Source organism: Borostomias antarcticus (assembly GCF_949987555.1).
Source record: "Borostomias antarcticus genome assembly, chromosome: 10".
NCBI lineage: Eukaryota > Metazoa > Chordata > Actinopteri > Stomiiformes > Stomiidae > Borostomias > Borostomias antarcticus.
In genome coordinates this window covers 21,146,811-21,171,890 of record NC_140243.1, presented here as the reverse complement: position 1 = coordinate 21,171,890, position 25,080 = coordinate 21,146,811, and the positions used below count along the sequence as shown (strand labels likewise).

General features: G+C 45.0%; 1 protein-coding gene across 4 annotated transcripts in view; it reads left to right on the top strand.

Moving 5' to 3' along the window:
- Positions 1-25,080, top strand: part of oxr1a (oxidation resistance 1a) — a 162,744-nt gene that overhangs the window by 104,995 nt on the left and 32,669 nt on the right. For all 4 annotated transcript variants that reach the window (XM_084444253.1, XM_084444252.1, XM_084444251.1 and 1 more), the window contains one exon: positions 10,875-10,957. In XM_084444253.1, coding sequence (XP_084300379.1) covers positions 10,875-10,957 — 83 coding nt within the window. The remainder of the gene's footprint in view (positions 1-10,874; positions 10,958-25,080) is intronic.

Sequence of the window (25,080 nt, the reverse complement as noted above, 5' to 3'; positions counted from 1 at the left end):
TCACCCTCATAGCTTGTTTGCGTGGGAAATACGTAAAACTACGGAAGTTAGATGATCTCAAACGTCCGTTTCAGTGCGACTTTAACAGTGAACAATGGTAATGAGAAGAGTAGAGTCCACTCCTAAAATAAATTTAGCCGGGCCGAGTATGATATCTGAGTACTTGTGAGATTCAGTATCAGCATGAAACTAAATACATAATGCATTAAAACATTTAGATTGACTGTAGAAAGACTGAGGTTAGGGTGTGGGTTGGATAAGAATAGCAGGCACATCTATTCTTACGGCGGTGGTAAGAATAAACTGTGCCCCCCCCCCCCCCTCACAAAAAAAAAATCCAGTAAAAGTCCTAGAAAATGATCTCTAGAAAAGAGTGGGAATCCTGTGCTGTGGTAGAAGTTCACAAGCATTTGTGAGCCCATGACACATCTCACCTCATGAAGTAGAATCGTGCCTTCTTCAGGATGGCTTCTGTGTTGTGGGTCATGGCTAGGTCATCAGATATCTGCATCCCCAGGCCTCTGAAGCAGCTGACTCTGTACAGTACCTCATCTCCATTGATGGTGATAGGGGAGTGACTCTTGCCTGTCCTGAAATCAACAAAAGTGCATTGTGTTGCCTCTGAAACGCACTGTATTAATAGAGTTTGATTTGATTCTCTGAAATCAACAACCATATCCTTTGTCTTGCTGATGTTCAGGGCCAGGTTGTTGTCTTTGCACCATGCTACTTAAGTCTAACACCTCCCGCCTGTAGTCCAATTCAGAAGAATCACAAGAGGAGATCAGACTGATCACAGTGGTGTCGTCCGCAAATTTGATGATGCAATTGCTGCTCTAATTGGCTGTGCAGTCATAGGTGTGCAGTGAGTACAACCTCGGGCTCAGGCAGCAACTATGCGGAACTCCATGCTGAAATGCAGTGTGGATGAAGTGTTGTTTCTGTGGTCTGTCTAACAAGTTATTGAGCTACATAGGTATTTCATAATTGCATTGTAGAATTACTACACAGAAACAGACCATTTTACCCATACATTTTATCATTTAGTGTTAACACAGGCAAGGGAAACATAAACATCTAGCTACAGTATGCTTCTAACCCCCCCTTCCCCCCCCCGTGACCCATCTCTGACCACAGATTGATCACAGCAGGGTTGCGGTGTAGGCACTATTTGTTTTGTGCCTGTTTAGAATGAATGCTGAAGTGACAGGCTGGCTTCAGGCTTGCTGGAGGCCACTGATCACCCCACTCCCCTCCATACCTGGGAATGTTTGGCCAGGCGGCACTCTCATCAAGCAAGTCTTTAACTCCTGACTAATGTCGTATTCACTCTCAGAAGCCAATTTTTTATATATAAAGAGAGAGGGAGGGACAGACAGACATTTATCTATTTTTTGTAACCGTATATTTTTTGTTTATTTGACTTCCTCAAAGCTTGCTTTATTGAAAGGGTATACAGATTTAGCTCTAGTACTGTCACAAAGCTCGGATAAACAGGCTGGATGGTGTAGCTGCCAATAGGGACTTTTCATCAAGTTGTAAGGTCTCGCCTCCCATTCGATGGTTAGCCATGCAGATAAATGTTCTCCTGATCTCATTGGACCACTTAGTCTGGATGAAAAGGGATTCACCCCAGCTCTGTTGCTGGGTGTCTTCATCTGCATGAGGCCTGTACAGTAGTCATTCCTCCCACCAAAGATGACGTGTCTCTCCAACAATAATCCGTTACACGTCATTACAAAATACTACTATTGATGATCTGCATGCTGAAACTATCAATGAATAGAGTAGAATACAACTTTATTTGGCCTTACCTCGAACAGTTAAAAACATCACAAAGGACATACAATACAGCATTCAAGAACACAACATACAGAACTGCCACAACTAGGGTTAAGGTTAAGGGATACATACAGTAGTTAAGCTGGTGTTTGTTGATAGCTAGCTCAGTATGCTATCGGCTATCTACAGACTACGGCTATCTGTATACAGGTCCCTTCAGAATAAAATACTGTTCCATTCGTCTGCGAGTGCGATTATTGGCTATTCCCCCAAAGCTGTGTGATTGAGAGTGGTCTCTCCTCATCCCACCTACATTCAGCTCTTCATAGCTCTTATTCACTGGGTAACGGTGCCAGGCTGGTGTGGGGGAGCCCACGAGACCTGCAGGGAAGTAGCTACACGCTACTAAATGATCGGAGGTGGAGCTTTAGGTTTGGGTCGAAGACTGGATCTAGTCCAGGGTAGTAAGGTACTAGACACATATTACGCAAAGTCTACTGTAGTACTGAGAAGCCTTTTCATTTGACAATCTCCACTGTGAGTTTTTTTAGTCTGAAGACTAGGCTTCATCTGTGCGTAAGGAACCAGTCTGACAATAAATGTATAGTGGCAGTATTATCACCTTTATTTAAACTCGAGGATCAACTGAGGTATGAGCCTCATTTACAGTGATGTCGAGTAAATACAAAGTATGCCCTGCACCAAATAAATGATAGTATAAGTTACAGTACACGCAGAGATCTGAACTGAGGCCTATTATAGATCTGGTCTTGGACACTGACCCTGGTCCTCTGCTCCTTTGGCTCAGAGAGAAGACCTGATATTGCAGTCTGTTGTTATTGTAGCTGAGCTCATCACTTCTCCTCATATTGACTGTGTGTGTGTAACCTGAGATGTCAGTATACGTTCTGCAGAGATGGCTGGGAGACAGGGGGTTCAACAAGTGAGCTCCGTGAGGTGGGTGGTGGTCCATGTTGAGGCCAATCTTGGATTCATTTGGGATCTATCTCCCTTATGTTTAATGGCACAGCTGTGATTGGTTGGTTGATTGATTGATTGATTGTATTTGGAACAGAAACAAAACAAGTGAGTAAACTGCATTGAGACCACAGCACATTTGTCTTTGTGTGGAGGGCGGGGGGTAAACAAGCATTTTGTATGTATTGTTCCAAGGGGAACAAGCTAAGCTTCACTGTACTCTCCAATCCTTTCTAATGCAACTCAATTTCCAAAGGCGATGATAATACTGCACACAACCCAATAACCCCCAGGAGCCGATGGAGGACTCATGGTGTGATTAGTCGGCCTGGAGTGAGTGCTAATGAGGAAGTCTGTATGGGGGTGACACTGGCAGGATCAGGGTTTGATTAATTGACCTGGAGCGCGTGTTAATGAGGGGGCAGGAGGACAGAGCCAGTGGCTCGGTTTGAAACACACTCCTCCCCCCTGACGCAGCACACACAATGTGCTGCTCCAGCAAAGTCATTGAGCAGGGTGGCATATGTATATCGGGGCGGCTGTGGCTCAGGAAGTAGAGCGGGTCGTCCAATGACTGCAGGGTTGGCGGTTCGAATCCCAGCTCCTCCTGTCCACATGTCAAAGTGTATTTGAGAGGCCATTGTAACGTGCTTTGGATAAAAGCGCTGTATAAGTGCAGTCCATGTACCATTTGGGATAGACTCGGAGTAGAGCAGGGCTAGGTCGAGCATATCAGGGCTTGGAAGTGTAGAGCATACCTGTGTCAAAGTCAGATTTATTTGTCACAGGTACGAGTCGTGCAGTATTTACCTCCGCCCCAGCAACAGCACAGGGCGAGAGGTAATGTTTTCGACGGCGTGTGTGCATGTGTTAGCAGGACTACGCAAAAACTACTAGACTGATTTTCACAAAACTCGGTGGAGGGGTGTAACATGGACCAACTTAGAACCATTACATTTTAAAGGGGATCTGAATCATGGACCGGGTCTATGGGCCACCCAAACACAGCTGGCCATTCACCTCCATTCATTTTTTGAACCAAGATTACTCAAAAACTACCTGACCGATTTTCATGAAACTCGGTGGAAGGGTGTATCATGGCCACCTTAGAACCTTAGAATAAATGTAAAAATAAAAAGCAGATAAGAATCACGGGCTGGATCCACAAATTAAAAGAAAACTTAGAACGAAGCCAGCTCCCTGTGTGGGGGTGCTACAGATACAGGGTTTGGACTGGGGTGTGCGAGGGGAGAGCCCGGAGTGCCCCCCGCCGGCTGTGGCCCGAGGGGGATGCCACAGAGCCGGCCAGATACAGCCACCCATTCACCTCCAGTCGTTTTTACCTCCGCCCCAGCGAATCACGGGGCAGGACCATGAGCTGCCCAAACACGGCCCGGACGGCCATTCACCTCCATTCATTTTTTGGACTAAGATTACACAAAAACTACCAGACTGCTTTTCATGAAACTCAGTGGAGGGGTGTAGCATGGGCCAATGTAGAACCCATTCAATTTTGGCGTGCACAGAGCCACGGAATGCATTCAGGGGCGGAGGTCTGTGCTGTCTGAGCACCAGTCTTCCCTTAGCTACTAGATTATGCACATCAATGGTGTAAAGCAGAGCATACTGGTGCAGGGCAGGGTGAGAGACTGCATAATCAAGCAGCTGCAGACAGCATTGGCCCAGGTATTCTGCTGTCGTCCTGGGTATAGTTTGACAGCCTACTTGGCTGATATATATGCAGTACAATGGGAGCCAGGCTGGCACAGGTGCATTAGAGCTGAGGCCACCGGGGCAAAGTCCTGCCACGATGGAAAGGATTTAGTTCTGACAGTCATGTTCTTAGTTTGAATGATGTGAGTCTCATCCTGAGCACGGGTGGACATAGGTGGCCTAGCTCCATTATCAACAGAACACAAAGCACAGCTCAGCTCTGATATACCTGTCCTTTGTGCTGTAGTTAACTTACATGCTGAGGAACCTGGATGGGTTGTTTTGAGAAGTTAGAGTCATTGTAACATTCCTTCGGTTGAGATCTGGTGTTTTACCAACAACCTGGACGAAAAAAGCTTTAGAGTTAAGCCGAAATGTTCTTCTTCCAAGTCTGAACAACACTAGCGTAACTTCTGTTCTGGCTTCGGCAGATACCTTTACAAGCTTGGATGTGCAGCTAATCACATCCAGACAGCACACAACATTACTAATTGAGGGTATTAAATAAGATAATACGCTTATGTACTGTTGTGCCATTAGGGGCTGCTGTGGTACGTGAGTGAGGGTGTCCTGTTTGTCTGGCTGAGGAATGAGTGTCTGGCTGAGGAATGAGTGTGTGGGTGTGTGTGTAGCCAAATCTAAGCATGAGATTATTCGGTCTCTCACAGCAGGTTCCCCCCTGTGGCATCCACACACACTTTGGCTCTGGCTAGACAGCACACAGTCAAACCCACTTAGCCCACCTGGGCTCTGAGTTATTATAGCACATTAATACTTAACTTCACATTCCCCATTAGGGCTCCTACTGTGTTAGTCCTTTAGTGTTTTATTCTGCTCAATATCATGGCTTGCTTGTCAGGTCTACACAAGCAGCTCTTTGTGTTTACTCTTTAGCTTGGTAGGCTTTGGGCACTAATAAACTAGCTATTACAGCTGCCGGACGAGGCAACAGGTAACTCACAAATTTGCCTCTGTGTGGTAATGTTTACACTGTGTGTGTGTGTGTGTGTGTGTGTGTGTGTGTGTGTGTGTGTGTTTCTGACCTGCAGGGCTGTTGCAACACTAATCACAGAGCTAGTACAGGGCAGTGCACATCTCTCGCTCTGCTGCCTGCCCCGTGTCCCACAAACACACACCCACACATGGTCACACAGACAGACACACTCTCTCTCTCTCTCTCACACACACACACACACACACACACACACACGCAAACTCTCACCCTCTGGCCTCTCAGCCCTCTGTCAACACACTCTAGAACTCTTTAGGGTTGTCTGTTGGCTGCAGAGCATGCTAACCCTCTTCATGTGGCTATGGCGTGTCTGCTATCTCGAAGTGAAGTCCCAGAGGGCTTCTCTCTAAGGCAGGGCCATGTAGTCACCATCATCATCACCCTCGTCATCATCATCTTCATCACCCTCACCCTGGTCACGCATTCCCCTAAGACACAGTGCTTGTTGACCCATATAGTCCTTGCAACCAGCCCGTCTTGGCATGAGAAACCTCTTTTGTTGTTTTATAACTCACAGATGCTCCTCTGAGCAAGTCACAAGACCAGCTTCACCAAGTTTGCTTTGTACATAATAAAAATGTTTGTTGTCTCAGTAAAAGTATAGTCTATTCTACACAGGAGGTTGTCTACTTTCTAAATCCTCAGAGTTCAGTGGCTCTATTTACAAAGAATTTAGTCTTACCACTAGGCGTACTAAAACTTCCTAGCTAAGAGTTCCCTCCTAAAATGTATTCAAAAAGCTGCTAAGACCCCACTTTTTACTAAGGAATTGGGGAAACACTTAAACTAAGAATAAGGGGTTGACCTTGTTGCTATGGATGACATGTTTTATGACAACTCTTCTGTGAGTTGTTGAAATCTTGCACTTTGCCTTCAGCACTAGATTATGCTCTTAGTCACTTGTTTGTTTTAGAAAGAGGATGCACTTGTGAGTTCTGGCAAGTAGTAGTACATTGGCTCTTCCTACGTTAAATGCAATTATTGTTAGTCGCTTTGGATAAAAGCGTCTGCTAAATGTCTGTAATGTAATGTAATGTAATGAAATTAATCACTGCATGCATCTAAATTTCGCAATCATATACCCAAGAGTGAGATTAATCAATAAATAAAGTTTGAACACACAACAAACTTAGACTACTTGCCCAACGTGTGAATGAAAGGATATCGGTACATTTGGAGATTTTATTCTCTATCATTCAATGTATTTAGCTTATGAACTCAAATGAACCTTAATGTTATAGCCTGCATAAATGAACCTAAATGTAATCGCAGATTATTAATGAAACTTGTAATCTATAATTTTAAATATTTAACGCATTTATTATAGGACCCAAGGCTCTTAACTCTTATTGCCTCTGGAGGGGTGCATTTATTATTTGGTGTAATATCCTATTGACAGATCACTAATATTGTCATTTATATTAGCTTAGCCTACTTTACTGAGATATGCAGTTGGCATTGCGCACATAGAATGGCATAGTGCATTTCCCCCATGGCCAAGTAGCGTTGTCAAATCTCCCGTTTGTTAGTGAAGTCACTGCGTCCCTCAATACTGTAGCTCTGCTATGATCATAATACCCTCACGATTAAGGCATTACCTTTTTAAAAGCTCTATCATTCAATATCCAAAATATTGACGTGATTACGAAGCGGATTTCCGGGAGCAGGCATGTATGTTGTTCTTCTTATTAACTATAATCACTGATATGTTTAATTCACTACTTACTTTCAAATAAATGCTTACATTTTAAACCAAACAAAAATATGAAGGGCCTATGCAGGCTCTATAGATACATCTAAATTAGAAGAGCCTACTCCAGTCCATTTACACATTCAACAACTGTGAATGCAGAAGACATGCATCATGGTTGGCGGGACAACAGGTTCACTGTGCACTTGTTTATATTAGTTATCATGATTAGATGTGGCCACAGGCAGTTTTCTTCTTGCTTGTCTCCCCAAATAATACTCCAAAAGGGTTGTGTGGGCAGAATAATGTAGAATGCAACATAAAAACGTAAGACATCTGAGAGAGAGTAGTTAGTTGTAAGGTATATACAGTATACATATTTATATATATATATATATATATATATATATATATATATATATATAGGGAATAAATATTAGACTAGGGTTGCAAATTTGCACTCTGTAACATCACCATCAAGAGATACCATGGCAAAAATTAGGCAGATGTGCCTTTTGGCATCTATAAAAAGATAAATTGCACTTGCTCGCACTCTGATAAGGCTTTAAGTTCATTTCTAGACATTACATTTTTAAGAAACTTTAAGAAACCCACCTCTTTTTTAGAAACTGCCCCCTGGTTACCACATGCAAATAGCATGATCTGATAAAAAAAACGACTGACCATCATATTGCTATAAACAGTGTACACCACAAAAGGCCTATGGAACGGTGCGCTCGAGGACGAAGTTGGGTAAATGGATGGACTTTGTCTTTTTTGTCTTTACACGTGTCAATTTTCACGTGTAAACGCAGATCGTTTTGCCCGTTCGAAAACGTAGCCATGGTAATCCGCGCTAGTGTAATCCAGGTGTTAGACTGTTGTTGTTGAGGATGTTGCTTAGTTCCTGGAGAGTGAAATAATGCTACTGTTTCTGGTGGCACAATTCATGTTGATGTTTAATTTTAGACCAATCTCTCGCTCCCCATACAACACCTTGCAGCTCCTGATGGAGTTCGTAGCTGTGGCTCTCTCTCTCTCTCTCTCTCTAGATGGTGTCTGGCAAAGGAAGGAACAGAGCTTCCTGTTAACATGGTAGATTTTGTCACCGTAGTGTTTATTGCTGCCATAACAGCATCACTGGGTCGTCGAACACATATACAGTACGTAATAGGCACCCAAAAGGCAACAATCTCAAAATAGGCAACCTGTATTCGATATACCCTATAACTATCATTTTACAATTATAACTATCATTTTAATGGCTTCCAGTGTGCCTGGGACTACTTTAACTCGCTATACGCTATCCAATCGGACAACAAGGATCAGGTTACACCATTGAAATAGGCAACATATAGACCACATTTGCATCCCCATTACCTGTTATCTCTTCCTGGGGTCCACACAAAATGCAACCCCCTACCACATGTCAGTGTAACACACTCAGTTATGAGTATCAAGAACTCACCAGCAGAGCGTTCTCTCCATCCAAGCTTATCACCATGTTCAGGAGCTATACCTCACTCTCAGAGAGCACAGAGCTCCACGGACCATCGTTTAGTCTTGATTTCACTGTACTGTAGCTAGTAGAGATGCACCGAGATGTCATTATCTGTATCTGTTCATTCAATCTAATTATCTGTATTTGTATTTGGATAGAAGCCGGACGTGGGCGTGGTTTACACCGGAGGTTGCGTTAAATCACATTTTCGAATAACTTAATATTAATTGGAAGTTCAATTTTTGAGCATTCAAAGCTGATTGCTGATTCTAAATTTAAGTTCTAAATGAAGTGAAACGAGTTGACAATTCTGTCTGATATCAGGACTGAGATGTGGTAGAAAACAACTGTCAAATACAACAGTAGAGGGCGCTGTGCTACCATTTCAGATGCCAGCTGTCACATGACTAGCAAAGTTCGCTCTCAGAGTCAAGGCAACATGAAGCGAGCAAAACTGAGTTTGGACATGAATGAAGTGCGCTGCTCAATGTGCAACGCTGTTTTACAACTTGGCAGCTGTACTACGACAATGCAGGCAGCAGTACCACATACGTAGTAGACATTCACAAGCCACATTTCGTCTCAGACTATGTGTAGCCTATTTTTTGAAGTCATTGTCTAGTTAACAATAACGTTACGTTATGGCTCAAGCCATGTTTTTTCCCCATAACGTATAACAATGGATATAAAGTCTGCCGATGGAACGTGCTTTCAAATCCATACCTACCAAAACGGAATGACCAGCTAACATTAGCTGAATTGAGAAACTTAAAAGCTTGATCTTCCAACTTTATCTGACAGAGGGTGAGTGAAAATGTGTCCTTCTCTTACCGCCATGCTGTAGGCATTACCAGTGATCCCATCAGTTTAGCACGGCGTCTCCTATGATTCACTCATCAATATAACAATATGCCAATGCAGATGGCGCGCATGTTGTTGTTTTTTTCCCCTCCATATAATAACGAGTAACTTCGGATAGAAAAAATATCTGTTTCCAAGGCATTATCTGTGCCTTTCCCAATAACGTATCTGTATTCGGCCACACTCTTAGTAGCTAGCTAGCTACTGACAGGAGTCATGGTTTCACCTGACGCTCCTCTGACAATCGCCTTCCTGTTGGTCAACCCTTCCATCCCTCCACCCTCCCCTCCCTCCCTCCCTCCTCCCTGCAGCCCAGAGCCCCAGAAATAGCATGGCTGGTGAATGACTCATGTTTTTCGGCTGGCTGACTGAGACACCAGTGGGGGACTTGTTAAGGCTGCAAAAGCACAGACAGAACACATCAGGGCTCACCTGGACATCTGAGGTGCTGGGTGGGTGGTACAGTAGGTTGGAGTGGAGTGTAGAGTAGTGTAGTGTTCAGTAACTCCAGCCACCTGAGCTCCCTTGCCTTGCCCCAGCTGCCTGTCCCAGCCCAGTATTCGCACGTATGCCAAATCTGTACCGCCAAGCCTCTTTCGGTCCCCGCCCTCTCCCAAAATCTACCCTTAGCTTCTCCCACTTCTCCCCCACTCACTCCCATCATAGCGGTGCCCCTACTTCCACCCTCTCCCGGCCTTTACCCCGACCTTCTCCCAGCCTCCACCCTCCCATCCCCAACCACAGCCCCCTGCCTCTCGTAGCCTCAACCCCTCCCTAGGTCTATCCTCTGCCCCAGCCACACCACCCTCCCTCTTCCTGCCCTCTCCTCTTCCTCCTCTCCCCCATGTCACCTCCTCCCTCCCTCCCTCTCTCCATGCCCATCCACCCCATCCCTGTCTCTCCTGACCCCCACCCTCCCTCCTGGCATCCCTCCCTCCTCCCTGTCCCTATCCTCCCAGGTCCAGCCTCTGCTGAGCAGCTCTCTGATGGAGGTCAGGCAGATCTCTGTCTGCAGTGAGAGTCAGGCAGCAGGGGAAAGCCAAGGTGTACAGGACTCAGCGCCTGTCATTGTGCTCGCTGGAGAGCTAGAGAGAGCGAGAGAGAGAGAGGAAGAGAGAGAGAGAGAGAGACCGTGTAAGAGAGAGAGTGTGAGAGGAGAGGGAGAGACAGAGAAAGAGGCTCGGATCTCACAACGCTCGCTGGCTGGCTGGCTGGCTTGCACGCTCACTGTTGACGAATGAGCTGTCTACCCACAGGGCTGGGAAACGGCAGCTTGTGACAAGCTGGGGGAGAGAGGAACATGAACGTGATGCGTACCCTGCCCCGCTTGCTTTCAGATACCGGCCAGAAGAAGACCCCCGAGAAGAAGGATGGGAGGCGCATGTCGTTCCAGAGACCCAAAGGGACCATTGAATATTCTGTAAGTAATGGAATGAACGTTCCTCTCTCCCCCACCCCCACCTCTCTCTCTCTCTCTCTCTCAATCTAGCGTGTCTGTGTGTGTGTTCCGCTGATGCTTGTCTCTCGTTTATCACGCTGCTTTGTGTTTATTAGCTACCTGTGGTTTCTGTAGCCTGCACTAGCTGCTGTACTAGCTATCTCTTGATGGTGGCGGGGGTCTCGGTTGTGTTGTGTTGTGAAGGCAGCCCGGCCACGCTTGCCTCGTTAGCTGGATGTCGCTAGAGAAGCGTTTGCTGTTTTCTCCTCTGTAGCACGTGTGCCGCGGTTCATGTCTGTTGACATAGAGGGGATCGTTGTATATGCAAGCCCCTCCCGAGCTGCACACTGTGCCCCCCCCCCCCATGTATACAAATGCTGTAGTAACAGTACAGTGTGTGTGCATATGTGTGTGTAGAAAGAGAGAATTGTAGCTGTGTAAAGATGTATTGTCTGGGGGGAAGAATTGAGATGTGTGGGTTGGCAGGACTGTGTGTTTGTTTTTCCACGGGTTCTTGTGTGTCTCTTATCAGCGAGCATTCCACCACGATGACCTTCCCGCTGCCTTGTCATTTCTATTGATTTGGCGGTGGAAAGGCAGAGAGAGAGAGAAAGAGAGAGACGGAGGGTAGGGAGAGAGAGAGAGGTTAGTCAGAAAGAGAGAGAGGAGTAAAGGGAGAGCGAGAGAGAGCTCTCATTCCTCCAGCGGCAGCTGAAAATGGAGCCCGAGCTGAGGCGGGTTGTGTTCTTCAAATGACCCTCAAATCCAGCTGCAGTCAGGCGGCTGTCTCTCGCCTCGCCGTGGCAACAGCGGAGAGTGTGGATCACTGTGGCGGAGCTCTGCCTGGTCACCGAAGAGAGGGAGGAATGAGGGAGAGACAGAGGGAAGGGGTGGAGAGAGGGAGGGAGGGAGGGATGGCAGCAGGAAGAGAGGGAGGGAAGGAGAGCAGGGAGAACCGGTGTCCAGAGCTATCATTGAGGCCTGGGTTACACAGGCTTGCTCCCCGCCTCCCGTTTACGGGACTTTCGGTTCTCGTTTGCACCTCGCAGTTACACAAACGCACCGTTTGCGTTGAGAAAATCTGTGAAGTTTCGAGAACACTGCAAGGGGTGTCATTTTCCTGGATTCCGCCCTCGTGAGCTGGCAAAGGTGATCTCGTTTTGATAACGATGATGCACGTTTGGCTATTGTTTACATTTTAACACATAATTTTAAAGCCTCCTGAACTCTGGAGCTGGTCAGATACCTCCCGAAAAAACATTTCTAACGCTCTGGTGTTATTTTTGTGACAAAATTCTGTGTTGAGCACATGGAGGTATGGTTGAGCGAGCGCTAAAGCAAGCTTTGAGCGCACACAGACCAAGGTAGGAAGGGGTCACAGCCATTGTGCGTGCATATATGGACTTTAGCAGGCATGCTGATAAACTTTTGTTGAGTACACTATAGCCTAGACTTTCCTTTGCTCAAAAGTGATAATTACTGTATCTGCGCAGACCAAGGAAGAAAGTGGTGTGATGATCACAGCCGTTGGCCTATATGGACTTAAGCAGACATGCAAATACACTTTTATTGAGCACAATATAGCATAGACTTTCCTTTGCTCAAAATTAATAATTATTTGCGTGCGAAACATGCGCTCAAAATATTGTGGGCTACCATACCATAGGCTATGATATCCAGTAAAAAAATTGCGCAAATTGGTTGCCTTTTTACCCACCAATTGTATGACCAATAATCAAATGGCATTTCCAACCACATGGCTTTTGTTTACAATTTTGGGGCCGTTTGAGTATTGGCCTTTACGAACGCAAACCAGACCAGTTGGAAAATTGAAACAATGTATAATCCTCGCATTCATTCAAATCAGAAAACGGACCTTTAGGTGTGAACGCGACCTAAGACTAAAGACTTCAGATAATATTAAACATGTCTGATTTTACCGGAACTTCAAGAAGAGATAAAGACTGATTTAAGACTCGGATTGCCACCTCAAACAGGGAGCATGATCAGACTCTAGCTCTCATAATTTTATTCAGACATTGGAAAGTGCATTTATTTAAATCATTTGGATGGATGGACAAAATGAGAGTTTATGGAATATGATCCAGCATAGACCAACTTGAGGTCAAGTGGAAGCAAGTTGAGTGGAAGCACCTGGTCTGGCACAACAATAACAATAAACACTAATAATAATAATAATAATACAACTTATGCTGAATAACGAATTAGGCCTACTAGTTATTTACTAAGCAATAGGATCACCCTACTTTTTAAATATAGGCCTGAGAACAAGCTGACCAAGATTTCCTTTGGTTGAAGACAGGCAATAAATAAAAGCATTTGAAAAATGTATTTAGGAACAAATTATTTTCATAGATAACTGTCAGGGTCTGTTTACAACAGGCACGCGCATGCCCAGTGTGGTGAATGGTGTTGCGATATGTTGATGTTTCCATGTGACCTTGATTACTTCTGTCAACGCGTCTTTTTCCTTCTAATTGTCATTCTTGTTCTCGTCTCAATGTAAACCACGCCTGAGACACCTGATTCCAGCTTTGATAAGTTGTGGCATTCAGCTATGTTCTCTCCCCCTCTAGTCTCTCTCTGTTTTAGTTAATGTGCTGCTTGCATCCAGATCTGTACCCATACACGCACACACACACACACACACACACACACATATATGTACACACAAACACACACAGTAAGTAAGTAAACTTTATTTATATAGCGCCTTTCACAGCACGAATGCACAAAGCGCTTCACAATACAAATAACACATAAAAAGGAAGAAAGAGCGACATACAAAATGCAATACAACATACAAAATACAGGCAATTATGAAATTCCAGAGCAGGAGCAAGCAGCAAAAGCGTCTGCTCTGAACGAAAGCCGGAAGGAAGAACGTACGTACACACACACACACACACCCACACACACACACACACACACATGTACACACACTCACACATATGGGGAGACAGGGACAGATGGAGGGAGAGACAGGGACGGATAGAGGGAGAGGTTTGGAGAGAGACAGGGAGAAATAGAGGGAGAGAGTGGGAGAGGGAGAGACGGGGAGAGAGAGACACAGCGACAGATTAAGGAAGAGGGAGAGAGACAGTGACAGAGAGGGAGTGGCTGGCAGAGAGATAGAGCGACAGGGATAGATAGGGCGGGAGAGAGAGATAGGGATAGATAGAGGGAGGGGGTGGGAGAGAGATAGAGAAATGGAGAGAGATGGACCACAGAGAGGTTAGCGGGGATAAATGGTATACGGGAGAAAAATGCTCATATCTCACTCACACAGCATGCATAGCCATCTCCCCTCTTCTCTCTCTCTCTCTCTCTCTCTCTCTCTCTTTCTCCTCTCCCTCTCTCCTCTCCCTCTCTCCCACCCTCCTCTGTCTCTGGATGGCTGATGTTGTGATGGATGAGGAAAGTGTTGCCAGTGATTATGTACGGTGAGGCTAGTAGACCGTGCTGCGCCAGTGGGCTCCTGAGTGTTTAAAACGCTGTGACCCTCTGCGTGTGCCTGTGCCGGGTCTCACCTCTGCTCTCCAAAAGTGCTGGGGCCAAAATGTGCGTGTTCGTTCATCCAGAGGCTTTTTCCCCTCAGACCTTTTATATTTTTTTTAATCGAGCCTGTTACACCCCCCCACCCCTCCCATGAGTACACAAGACACTGCATTAAATCAGTTTGTGAGCAATCTACTGTGAGTCTTGACTTGGGTCCCTCACCACCCGGTTGACACTCCGCACACCAACCTCACCTCTCCACCCGCCCACTCTCTACCCTCCCCATTTGTTCCCTCTCTGCTCCCCCCCCCTCTCCACATCCCACCTTACCCTACCTTCCTCCTCTCCCCCCTAGCAAGGTCCTCAACCTTGTTACATCTAGCCGCCACACCACCTGCTCCCTAGACCCTGTCCCCTCCTCTGTCCCCACTTGACAGAGACGGCCCTCCTTGCAGTGGCAAGAGTCACTCCATGCCACAAGAGAAAACTCTCTCTCCTCTGTCCTGATACTCCTGGTCCCGTCAACAATGTTTGACATGGTGGACCTCCTTCTCTCCAGTCTCCACCCTTGAGGAGAAAGGCTCCTACCAGGTGACATGGAGAGGGTCCATGTCGGAACCACAAAGCCTAACTATGAGTGTTCCACAAGGATCAGTTCTGGGTCCTCTTCTTTTGTCCCTCTACACTGGGTCCTGGGTTCTCTGGGTCCTGTCATTCGCTTCGCCTACCATTGTTATGCCGATGACACCCAGCTAGTCCTGTCATTTACCCCTTCTGACACAGAAGTGGAGGCACACATTGCTACGTGCCTGGCTGACATCTTGGAGTGGATGGTGACACTCCACCTCAAGCTCAAACTGGACAAGACTGAGCTGTTGCTCCTCCCAGGTAAGGGGTATCCGCACCGTGACCTGGCCATCACCATTGATGACACAGTGGTAACGCCAACTCAGACTGCAAAGAATCTGGGTGTGACACTGGATGACCAACTGTCGTTCTCAGCACATATTGCATCGTTTACACACTATTTCTGATTCCTGCTCTACAACATCAGAACGATCCACTCTTTCCTCACTGAGAAACAGCACAGGTGCTTATCCAGGCTCTTGTCATCTCCCGCCTGGACTAACTCTCTCCTTGCTGGGGCCCCGTTATCAGCTATTAAACCGCTGGAGCTTGTCCAGAAAGCTGCAGCTCGCCTGGTGTTCAACCACCCCAAGTTCACCCATACAATACAACTTCCGTTCTCCATTCTCCACATTGGCTCCCTGTAGAAGCTTGCATCCAGATTACAATTCTGGTACCAGCCCACAGGGCAATGAAAGGAACAACTCCCTTCTACTGTACCTCTAGGCCATGGTCAAGCTCTACACCCCCGCCCCACCACTACGTTCTGCTATCTCGAAGCGATTGGTTGCCTAGTTGCTCTGAGGCTCCTGTGGTCGATCAACCCAGTCAGGGCTCTTTTCTGTCTTGGCCCTGCAGTGGTGGAACAAACTGCCCACTGACGTCAGGACAGCCGAATCGCTGCCCATCTTTCGCCACAAGCTCAAAACTCACCTCTTCAAGAAGTACTACCCAGACCCTTCCTCAAAAGCACCTACTGCATTTGTATCTTGCTGTTCTTGCTCCTTGACGTCAGCACTAGATTACACTCTTAGGCCCAAATCCACAAAGTATGGATTGCTCCTGCTAATAGCTCAATATTTTGCACAGCAACGGCAATCTGTTCCAGCTTAGCACAATATCCACAAAAGATTCTGCTCTAATGATATGCCCAGGCAAACATTGGCTTTGTGCCAAGAACACACTATCCACGACAATGAATGAATGAATGATCGTTTATTTCGTTTCAGTAATTTCAAACCAACAATACATACATAAACAATACAGTCTTACAACAATAGAAAAGCAATAATAAAATAACTGAAGCCGAAAAGACATAGGCTGAAACACTGGCCGAGCGAAAGCATAAATATACATTTTCAGACTGAGAGCTGAATGTCCTCAACGACGGATCTTTCCCCAGCGTTTCAAACTTTTCTCCATGTTTCAGGACACAGATGCTTCATAATGAAAATGACAGACCACACTTTTTTTCAGAAAATATTAGTTCTGTTTGTTGCTGTGCATCACAGCTGGCTGAATTTATTTTTAAATCCCCTTCTATGTATGTTTCGCCCTTAATATCATCCAATATCAATCCAATATAATTTAAACCTCACAAGTTCTGAGGAGAGACAGAAGGAGAGAGTGTGCACTGACTGCTGCAGTTAATACCATCTTTTCAAAAGCTCTCTAACAGCTTGTGGCAGTTAGCTCATGGTCTTTGTGGATCAAATCGGGGCAGTTTTGCACACAATTTATAATATCAATTCAAATGAGACTGGCGCAGCCGTGAAGCTGTTTGCTCATCGGTGCAGTTTGCAATACTTTTCACCCTTTGCGTGTGCTTTGTGGATTGGATGCTATTTTTTTGTCTTATTTGCACGGGTTTTGTGACTGCAAAAGCCGCACAATCCTTTTGTGGATTTGGCCCTTAGTCTATTGTTTAAAAAGAAGATGCTCTTGTGAGTTCTGGCAAGTAGTGGTACAATGACTATGTTAAATGCAATTATTAAGTCACTTTGGATAAAAACATCTGCTAAATGACAATGTAATGGTCCAGAGTGCAGTACTGACGCCTCAATAGTTTGGGGAAGTGCACACATTTTCCTCTATAAACAAAGTAACAAATATCAGCTAATGTGACCATGGCCTTAGAAAGGCCTCATCATGTTCCATTGTAAGGCAGTCCTTGTGTCAAATACTGTACATAAGTAAGTCAAATATTTGAAAATACTCAAGTTGCATCAATCTACCAACCAATGAAAGCTGAAAATAATTATTAATTGTTTAGGCCTACTGTAGGTAGAATGAATGTTCACTCACATCACATTTAGAAAATTGCCTCCGAAAGGCCACATTACGTTTCAATGTAGCCCTGTATCAAATACATAGGCCTATCAAATATTTTCAAATTGTGAGGAAAAAGTTATTTGAACCACCAAAAGACAAAAACTGTTGCCTATCAAAGTTCTTTGAAAAGTACCAGGTCAAATGCCAGCTTGCCAGCGGCCTTGCCTCCTCTCCTCTTTTCTCCTCTCCTCTCTCTCTTCTCTTCTCTCTCCTCTCCTCCTTTCTCACACACAGGAGAATGACGGGCCTCTTCGCTCTATCAGTGGAATCTTGCCTCTTTTTATTATCTCAGACAAATGAGACCCAATAGCTGCAACCCGTCTGCCTAGACACTGATAAGGTCCGCTCTCTCACCCTGGTCCAGCCATTGGCGGACCTGCAGCCTATTAAAAAGGTGTTTGAATTCCAGGAAAGAGAGAATGCAAGAGAGATAGAGGGAGAGCGAAAGAGAAAGACAGTACTGGAAGAATAGACTGACAAGGAGAGAAAGAGAGGGAGGAGAGAGAGATTAAGAGAGGGGGAAGACATGGAGATGGACAGTGACAATGACACAGTGTAACTCACAGGGGTCCTAAGCCCCCCACTAATCTCCACCTTTCTGGGAGCCACAGCTCCAGCCCCAACCTTAACCCCAGCCTCAACCCCATCCTCAGCCTCAACTCCAGGCCTAGGCTCAGCCCCAGTCCACAACAGCTGTTCATCTCACAAGTTGTTAAAGGAGTGGTAAAGGGAAAATGCATGTTTAGCCCTGTTTTAAGGTTATTTATGATCATATACAATGGTTCAGATCAAAACGTTGACAAAGCTAGCATTTTCGAGAAAGTTGTCAATTGCTCTACCACCGTTTTGGTCATACAATGGATGTGGATGGGCATCTTGAAAAATCTTTCAAAAACATGTTAAACTCTCGATTTCAAGGACAAGAAGCTCACCGAGGGTGTTCTGACATAAAATTCACAGCAAAGTATGAATCCTGTAGGGTTTTATTGATCATTTTATGAAATCCATTGACTTGTATTGAAGCAACCGTTGTAGATGTGTAGATCAATCCGCAGAGGGGATTCAAGAAGCGGAACTACTTACGGTACAGTAGCTATTGTTATTGTTTATGTTGCTAGGCTACCTAGTTTGCGGAGGTTTACACACATATGTGCTGTGACTAAATAGTTCTATGCTAAATATTTAAAAAAGCCTTTCCAGATGAACTAGAATCTTACTTTATGGCGAATTATGTCAGAACCAAGGCTCCGAACTGGTTCAAGGAACGGAAACGAAAACCGAAAACGAACGGTATTTTACGAGGAACAGAAACAGGAACGAAAACGAAATGGTCTTTAATTGTTCCAGAACAGAAACGTTAATTTGAAATATTTAAAACCGGTTAATAGCGTTATTTTTTCGTTCTTTGTAGTAGGCCTATATAACTTAAAAATAATTGTAAAAAAGAATAAAGCTGAGCCTTTTTTGGCCGAATAGGCTAAATTAAATTAATTAAATTTGTAGCCTACATCTTGTCCTGTTTTTGTAATGTAGCCTAGGCCCCTAAATCTGTTATTTCACAGTCAGGATCTTAAATGCTTGCTTAGCGAAATGAAGAGATTTAGATATTACAACAACACACCATAGCCTCAGACTAGGGATGTGCGCAGCGACTATTTTCACTGATGACTAGACGGTGGTTTTGTAACCGATTACATGACTAGTCTAAAAACAGGATTCCCAAGTTTCTACAACAAGTGCTATTTAGAAAAATTGAGGATGTTTCTCAAACTCTGCAAGCTAAGATGCATGACTATTCTTGATGTTTCCCAACCACTCAGCGGCAGCCAATTTGCACGCGTTGCGCAGGGCTGTCACACACTCTCCTTTGTTTGCCAGTGCAAAACGGTAGTTCAGCCTGTCCTTACAGCTTAGTACTTAGCAAAGATATCAATGTGATTTATTTTGTTTAATTGAAGAAGAGTAGGCTAGCCTATAGCCTGTAATGTTTCAGTAGGCTAAAACTAGATTTCACATAAACACCGCGGATGTCAGAGAGGGCAATAATGTTCAAAGGCAAATTTATTCCAACATTGGTCCACAAAGAATGATGCAAATAATAAAGTGAAAGAAATAATAGCCTACTGTGCAAATATAATGTTTTATATGGACCTGCCTACTGTGCAAATATAATGTTTTATATGGACCTGCGTGTCTGCAATAAAGTTCCTCTATCTTTATAACCAACATTCAGCGGAAGCCAATTTTCACTCGTTGCACATCTCGCTCCAAGTATGGTTTGGCTATTTAAAACACGGAGTACAGTTGCTTGGATGTATACTAGTATGCATAAACCTATGTTTTGCGAATTTAATGGTCTGCCTCCTTCAGAGTTCAACTCGGCAATTAGGCTGTGAAAGCGAGTGCGTCTCTTGGAATCTAGTCATAGCCTATTGTTGCACAGATTTCTGTCACGTCTTGACTTTCACAAACCAAATGATTAGGCTACATTAATTAATATGAGCACACTTTAGTGACAATGTGCCGTGCAACCCTGATCATTGAATAGCATAAGTTAAATGACTATAATATTAAAGACCGCGGATGCCAGACGATAGGCTACGTATTACGCGTATAGGCGCCAAATCCGGAGCTCCCATACAAAAGGAACGCAGCATAAACAATAGGGATTGTGCAGATCAATGAATGAGGTGACTAATTATTTATAAATAACATAAAACATTACAAAACGAAATAAAAACAAACAATAGGCCTACAGGCGCAGAATAAAATAGCTTGCAGCAACAGTACAAGAAAATATTTGTACAAGAAATACTGTAGGCCTATAGTCTTAATAGGCTAACACCCCCGGAACGGTGAACGGAACGTTATTTTTCGTTCTTAACCGGTTCAGGAACGCTATGTTGGTGGCGGAACACGAGAACGGAAACGTTAAATATTCTGGTTCTGCTCGGAGCGAACCGATTGAAAAAGAATTTCGTTTTTAAGCCCTGGTCAGAACGCCAACTAACATCTAGGTGAGTTTCTTGTCTTTGAAATCGAGAGTTTAACATGTTTTTGAATGATTTTTCAAGATGCCCATCCACATCCATTGTATGACCAAAACGGTGGTAGAGCAATTATTAACTTTCTCGAAAATGCTAGCTTTGTCAACGTTTTGATCTGACCCATTGTATATGATCATAAGTAACCTTAAAACAGGGCTAAACATGCATTTTCCCTTTACTACTCCTTTAAAAAAAGCATTTGATTTTCGCTAGGCTGTTTATCATACACAGTTAAGGAATCTCCAACCCAAAGCCAGGTGGTCTGTACTGTATTTCATCAGTGGCAACACCACAAGGAAGTAAACCAGAAAATGAAAATGGCCCCTTCATTCCGGTAGTGTGTGTCTGGATATCTAGGTGCTAGCAGTAGCTACATAGCTTTTAAACGTCTTGGTTGACCTTGCAGTGTGTTTCCGAATCTACCAGCGTCTAGGAAGGTGAGGCCTCCTAACGATGCTGGCGTGGCCTGCTAGACTAGATCATGTAGAACTCTGTGTGAGGGGCTGCTATGAGCAGAGATGAGTCACCAGGGGAACAGCAATCTAGCACTGCAGCGTCCTCCTGACAATCACTTCTCTGATTGCATTATTCTCTACTGGGGAACCAGAATGGCTCTCACTGTGTGTTCCTGTGTTCCTGTGTGTGTGTGTGTGTGTGTGTGTGTGTGTGTGTGTGTGTGTGTGTGTGTGTGTGTGTGTGTGTGTGTGTGTGTGTGTGTGTGTGCCTGCGTGCGTGCGTGCATGCGTGTGTGCGTGTCTATGTGAGGATGAGGCAGTGTGTAGATAAGGCACTGCCAGTCAGTCACCAGTACTGTCTGTCACCATCCAGTCACAAGGCCAACTTAGGTCACATGTAAACCACTATGCTACTCTGTTCCTTCATGCAGTGTCTGAAACACTTTTAGTCTCACCTGCCATAGATAAAAAATATACCCGCCATACAGGCCAAAATTCTAGCCACAGACGTATTACCGATTACAATTAGGCTTTGTTCTTTAGTATGCTGGCAACAGATGGAGAAACTCATTGCATCACTCATAGCAGTAATACAGGCACACAGTTTATATGCGAGTGATTTTCCTCCCAGCCTAGCCTGGGTCCACACCTTTGGATCCACCCAGATCACAAAGTTTCTGTCTGATATCAAGCTACTCCCAGCCACCAAGAAAGAGATATTCTATACTTTATATATTTTATACATTTTGTTGCAATAATTTGGTTACAAAAATGTACCCACCAGTGTAGCAGGTAGTGTGATGTTAAATTTAGAGCTGATCACCAATAATAATAATAATAATAATAATAATAATAATGAATAGTATTGTTGTTGTTGTTGTTGTTGTTATTATTATACACAAAATAAAATGCTTTATTAGAGTAAAGCATTTTACTCTGTGTGGGATTTTTACTGAGGAAAATGTATTATGTAGACAAGGATAATTGTTTTAGGTCAACTATTGACTTATCTACTGTAGGGGCCTCGTGTCCAAGTCATCTTGTCTGTGTTATGAGCTTAGTTAGGCGCCAGCTGTATAGATAGGTATGAATAACAATCATTTATCTGCTGGTCATTCCGACCTGGTTTAGAGCACCATATTTGGTCACTCCTTCCTAATTTAGAGAATAGCTAATTAACACCATAGTGTTATGATAAACATTATAAAAGAATGCCTGTATGCTATGCTTGGTATCATTGGGAATCCTCGTTCTATCTCTCTCTGAGTGCACGAGGGTCGCCGGTGTATCTTAAATCTTATTAAAGTCTGAGCTAAAGATAGACAGTTTGTTGTGTGTTCAAACTTTATTCATTAATCTCACTCTTGGGTACATTACTTTCAAAATTAGATGCGTGCAGTGGTAGGCTAAATATCCCATGACAGTAGCCTTCCAAATTTACTCACCAAATGGAAAATCTACCCACATTTGGCACTATGTGGGTGTTAATTTCAGACCCTGCTAGATTACTCTCCTGTCCCATAGAGTCCCTGCATCTGCTTTGCTAGGCCTAAATCGAAGGAAAAAGGCACAGTGTCTCATTTTGTCTTTGGGACTGAGTCAGGAGATGCTAAGAGAAAGAGAGAGGACTTGGGTCTCACCTCTGTCTGTCTGTCTGTCTGTCTGTCTGTCTCTGTCCTATCAGCTGTTCAGTCATAGAGGGCAGTTCTCGAATCAGGTGATCAACAAGGACGCCGTTGTCGCACGCCGCATGCCATTAAGAGAGCGAAGGCAGGGTCGCTATGGCAACTGTCATGCTAAAAGCCGGGCTTCATCCTTCATTATAGCGCTGCACAGCGCCTGTCGCTCGGATACTCCCCATTCTGCCCGGTTAAACCATTAGCCGCCTGTGGTATTATTTCCAGTTTGATGACGCACTCAATGCGAAGCTATGTTGATTTAGATTCCGCCCGATGCGTTACCTTTTTTTGTGTTCCATGACTCATACTGAGCTTCCGATCGGGGAAAATCACTAATGACATAAATTTATTGTGAACACATCATGTGGAAAGAGGAACTTGCATTAACTCCAGGACAGGAGTTAGAAAAAAATCCCTTCTTGGCATAACTGCCTGGTGGTTGTCTGTCTATTGTTGAAACTTATTCTAGCTGTATACAGCCTTGTTGATTCTATAGCTGACCTGCAGCCTGTGTCAGGTGGCAGTAGACACTGCTTCTAGTCCATTCCTTAATGTCTCTACGCAAATAAGCCAGTCACAAGGTCGTAGGTGTTTTTTATGGAGCCCCTTAGTCATGGCTGACTGCCTCAGTTTGTCCTCCTAGGAACCCAGACAGACAGACAGACAGACACACACACACACACACACACACACACACACACACACACACACACACACACACACCCATGTCTGTCCTGGCCTGTCATCTTCCCCTATCCTCTTCCCCCCTGTCCTCTTCCTCATGCCCCTTCCTCTACTCATCTTCCTCCTCTCTCCCTCCACTTCTCCTCTTCCTCAGAAAAAGGTTGTGATACAAACAGGATGTCCTCTTAATTATTAATCTCAGCTTCTTCCAGATGAGTACTGGACAGTATTGATCAGGCTGAGGAGACCTGCTCTACCTATCATTGCTGACCATACGATCCTGTCACTATCCTGTCACCATCTCTCTCTCTCTCTCTCTCTCTCTCTCTCTCTCTCTCTCTCTCTCGCTCTCTCTCTCTCTCTCTCTCTCTCTCCCCCCCCCCATCATTGACAGGTCTGTAGACAGGGGCCCATTACTGAGACAACCTTTGGTGTGGTTCATTGAGTTACAGACAGCGGCAGTTCCCTGCGTTCAATAGTCTCCATCTGCCAGGTTTGGCGGGGCGTTGTGTAGGTTATCCTTCTTTGAACAGATAGGCGAATGGTTCTTTAATGGCTTATGAAGGCAGTCACCATTCTGCTAGATTCAGCAAAAACTCCCTCAAGGCCCTTCATCTTTAGTACATTTCCTTTCCGGTTCATTTACATATGAGATTCGCTTACAACATTTCCAAGTCACTAAACATAATTGAAACAACACTTGTCATGTGATTCCTGGTTGTCTGGATGGACGATGCCATTGTGTGTACAAACCATTTCTGCGTTTTTTTTTTCATAGTGTTTTATACATGAATCCATAACTGGTGATGTACAGTATAATGGTCCTATGAGGATCTTGGAAGCAGGCTGGCTGTGTGCTCAGAGAGCTATAAATAAACTGCCTATAGGTAGCCGGTGGTGTGCTAGGCCACAGAGTGAGAGAGAGAGAGAGAGAGAGACAGAGAGAGAGAGAGAGAGAGAGAGGGAGAGAGAGAGAGAGGGAGGGAGGGAGGGAGGGAGGGAGAGAGAGGGATCAATGCCGTGTTGAACTAGGGGAGGATGAAAGGCTATGGAAGCGCGGGATATTGACCGCGTGTCCCCGACAAGCTAGGACGGGGAAACATTTGTACCCGTCCTGGGAGACCTAGAGCAGCTATAATCCATCCCCCTGCCTCACAGAAGCAGAACCGCAGGGCAGGGACAGAACCATGGGGAACACAGAAGCAGAACCACAGGGCAGGGACAGAACCATGGCGAACGCAGAAGCAGAACACAGAAGCAGAACCACAGGGCAGGGACAGAACCATGGCGAACGCAGCCGCTGGGGCGAGCACTTGTTGACGTCAACGCGGTTTAGATGTGACCGTTTGCTCTCCGTCTCAATACACAGCACAACTATTAACATTCTAGCTTCTATTTTATTTAAAGTGTCGCTCCGGCTGTTATGTGTCACTCTGTCCTCGGTAGATGATACAGGACGCGCTCGACAAAAAAGGGGCTCCTGAGGATCATTCCGTGAGAACAGAGGAGGGTTGTCCGTCATAGAGGTGTCACTTACAGTACGGTTCTCCGTCTGATCTCAATAGCAGCCCCCAACCCCCTCACCCCTCGTCCCTCTGACAGGGTATCCATCAACATGATATGCTAGGGCAGTCTAAATAAAGCAATAGCCTGTCCTTTATCTATCTGCGTTCGCTACAGATCAATCACGCGGCGGGTTCTTGGACTTGACAGTCGGCAGGGAAGCAGGTAGAGTAACAGGAAAGGCTCGTAGGTCTTTGCGG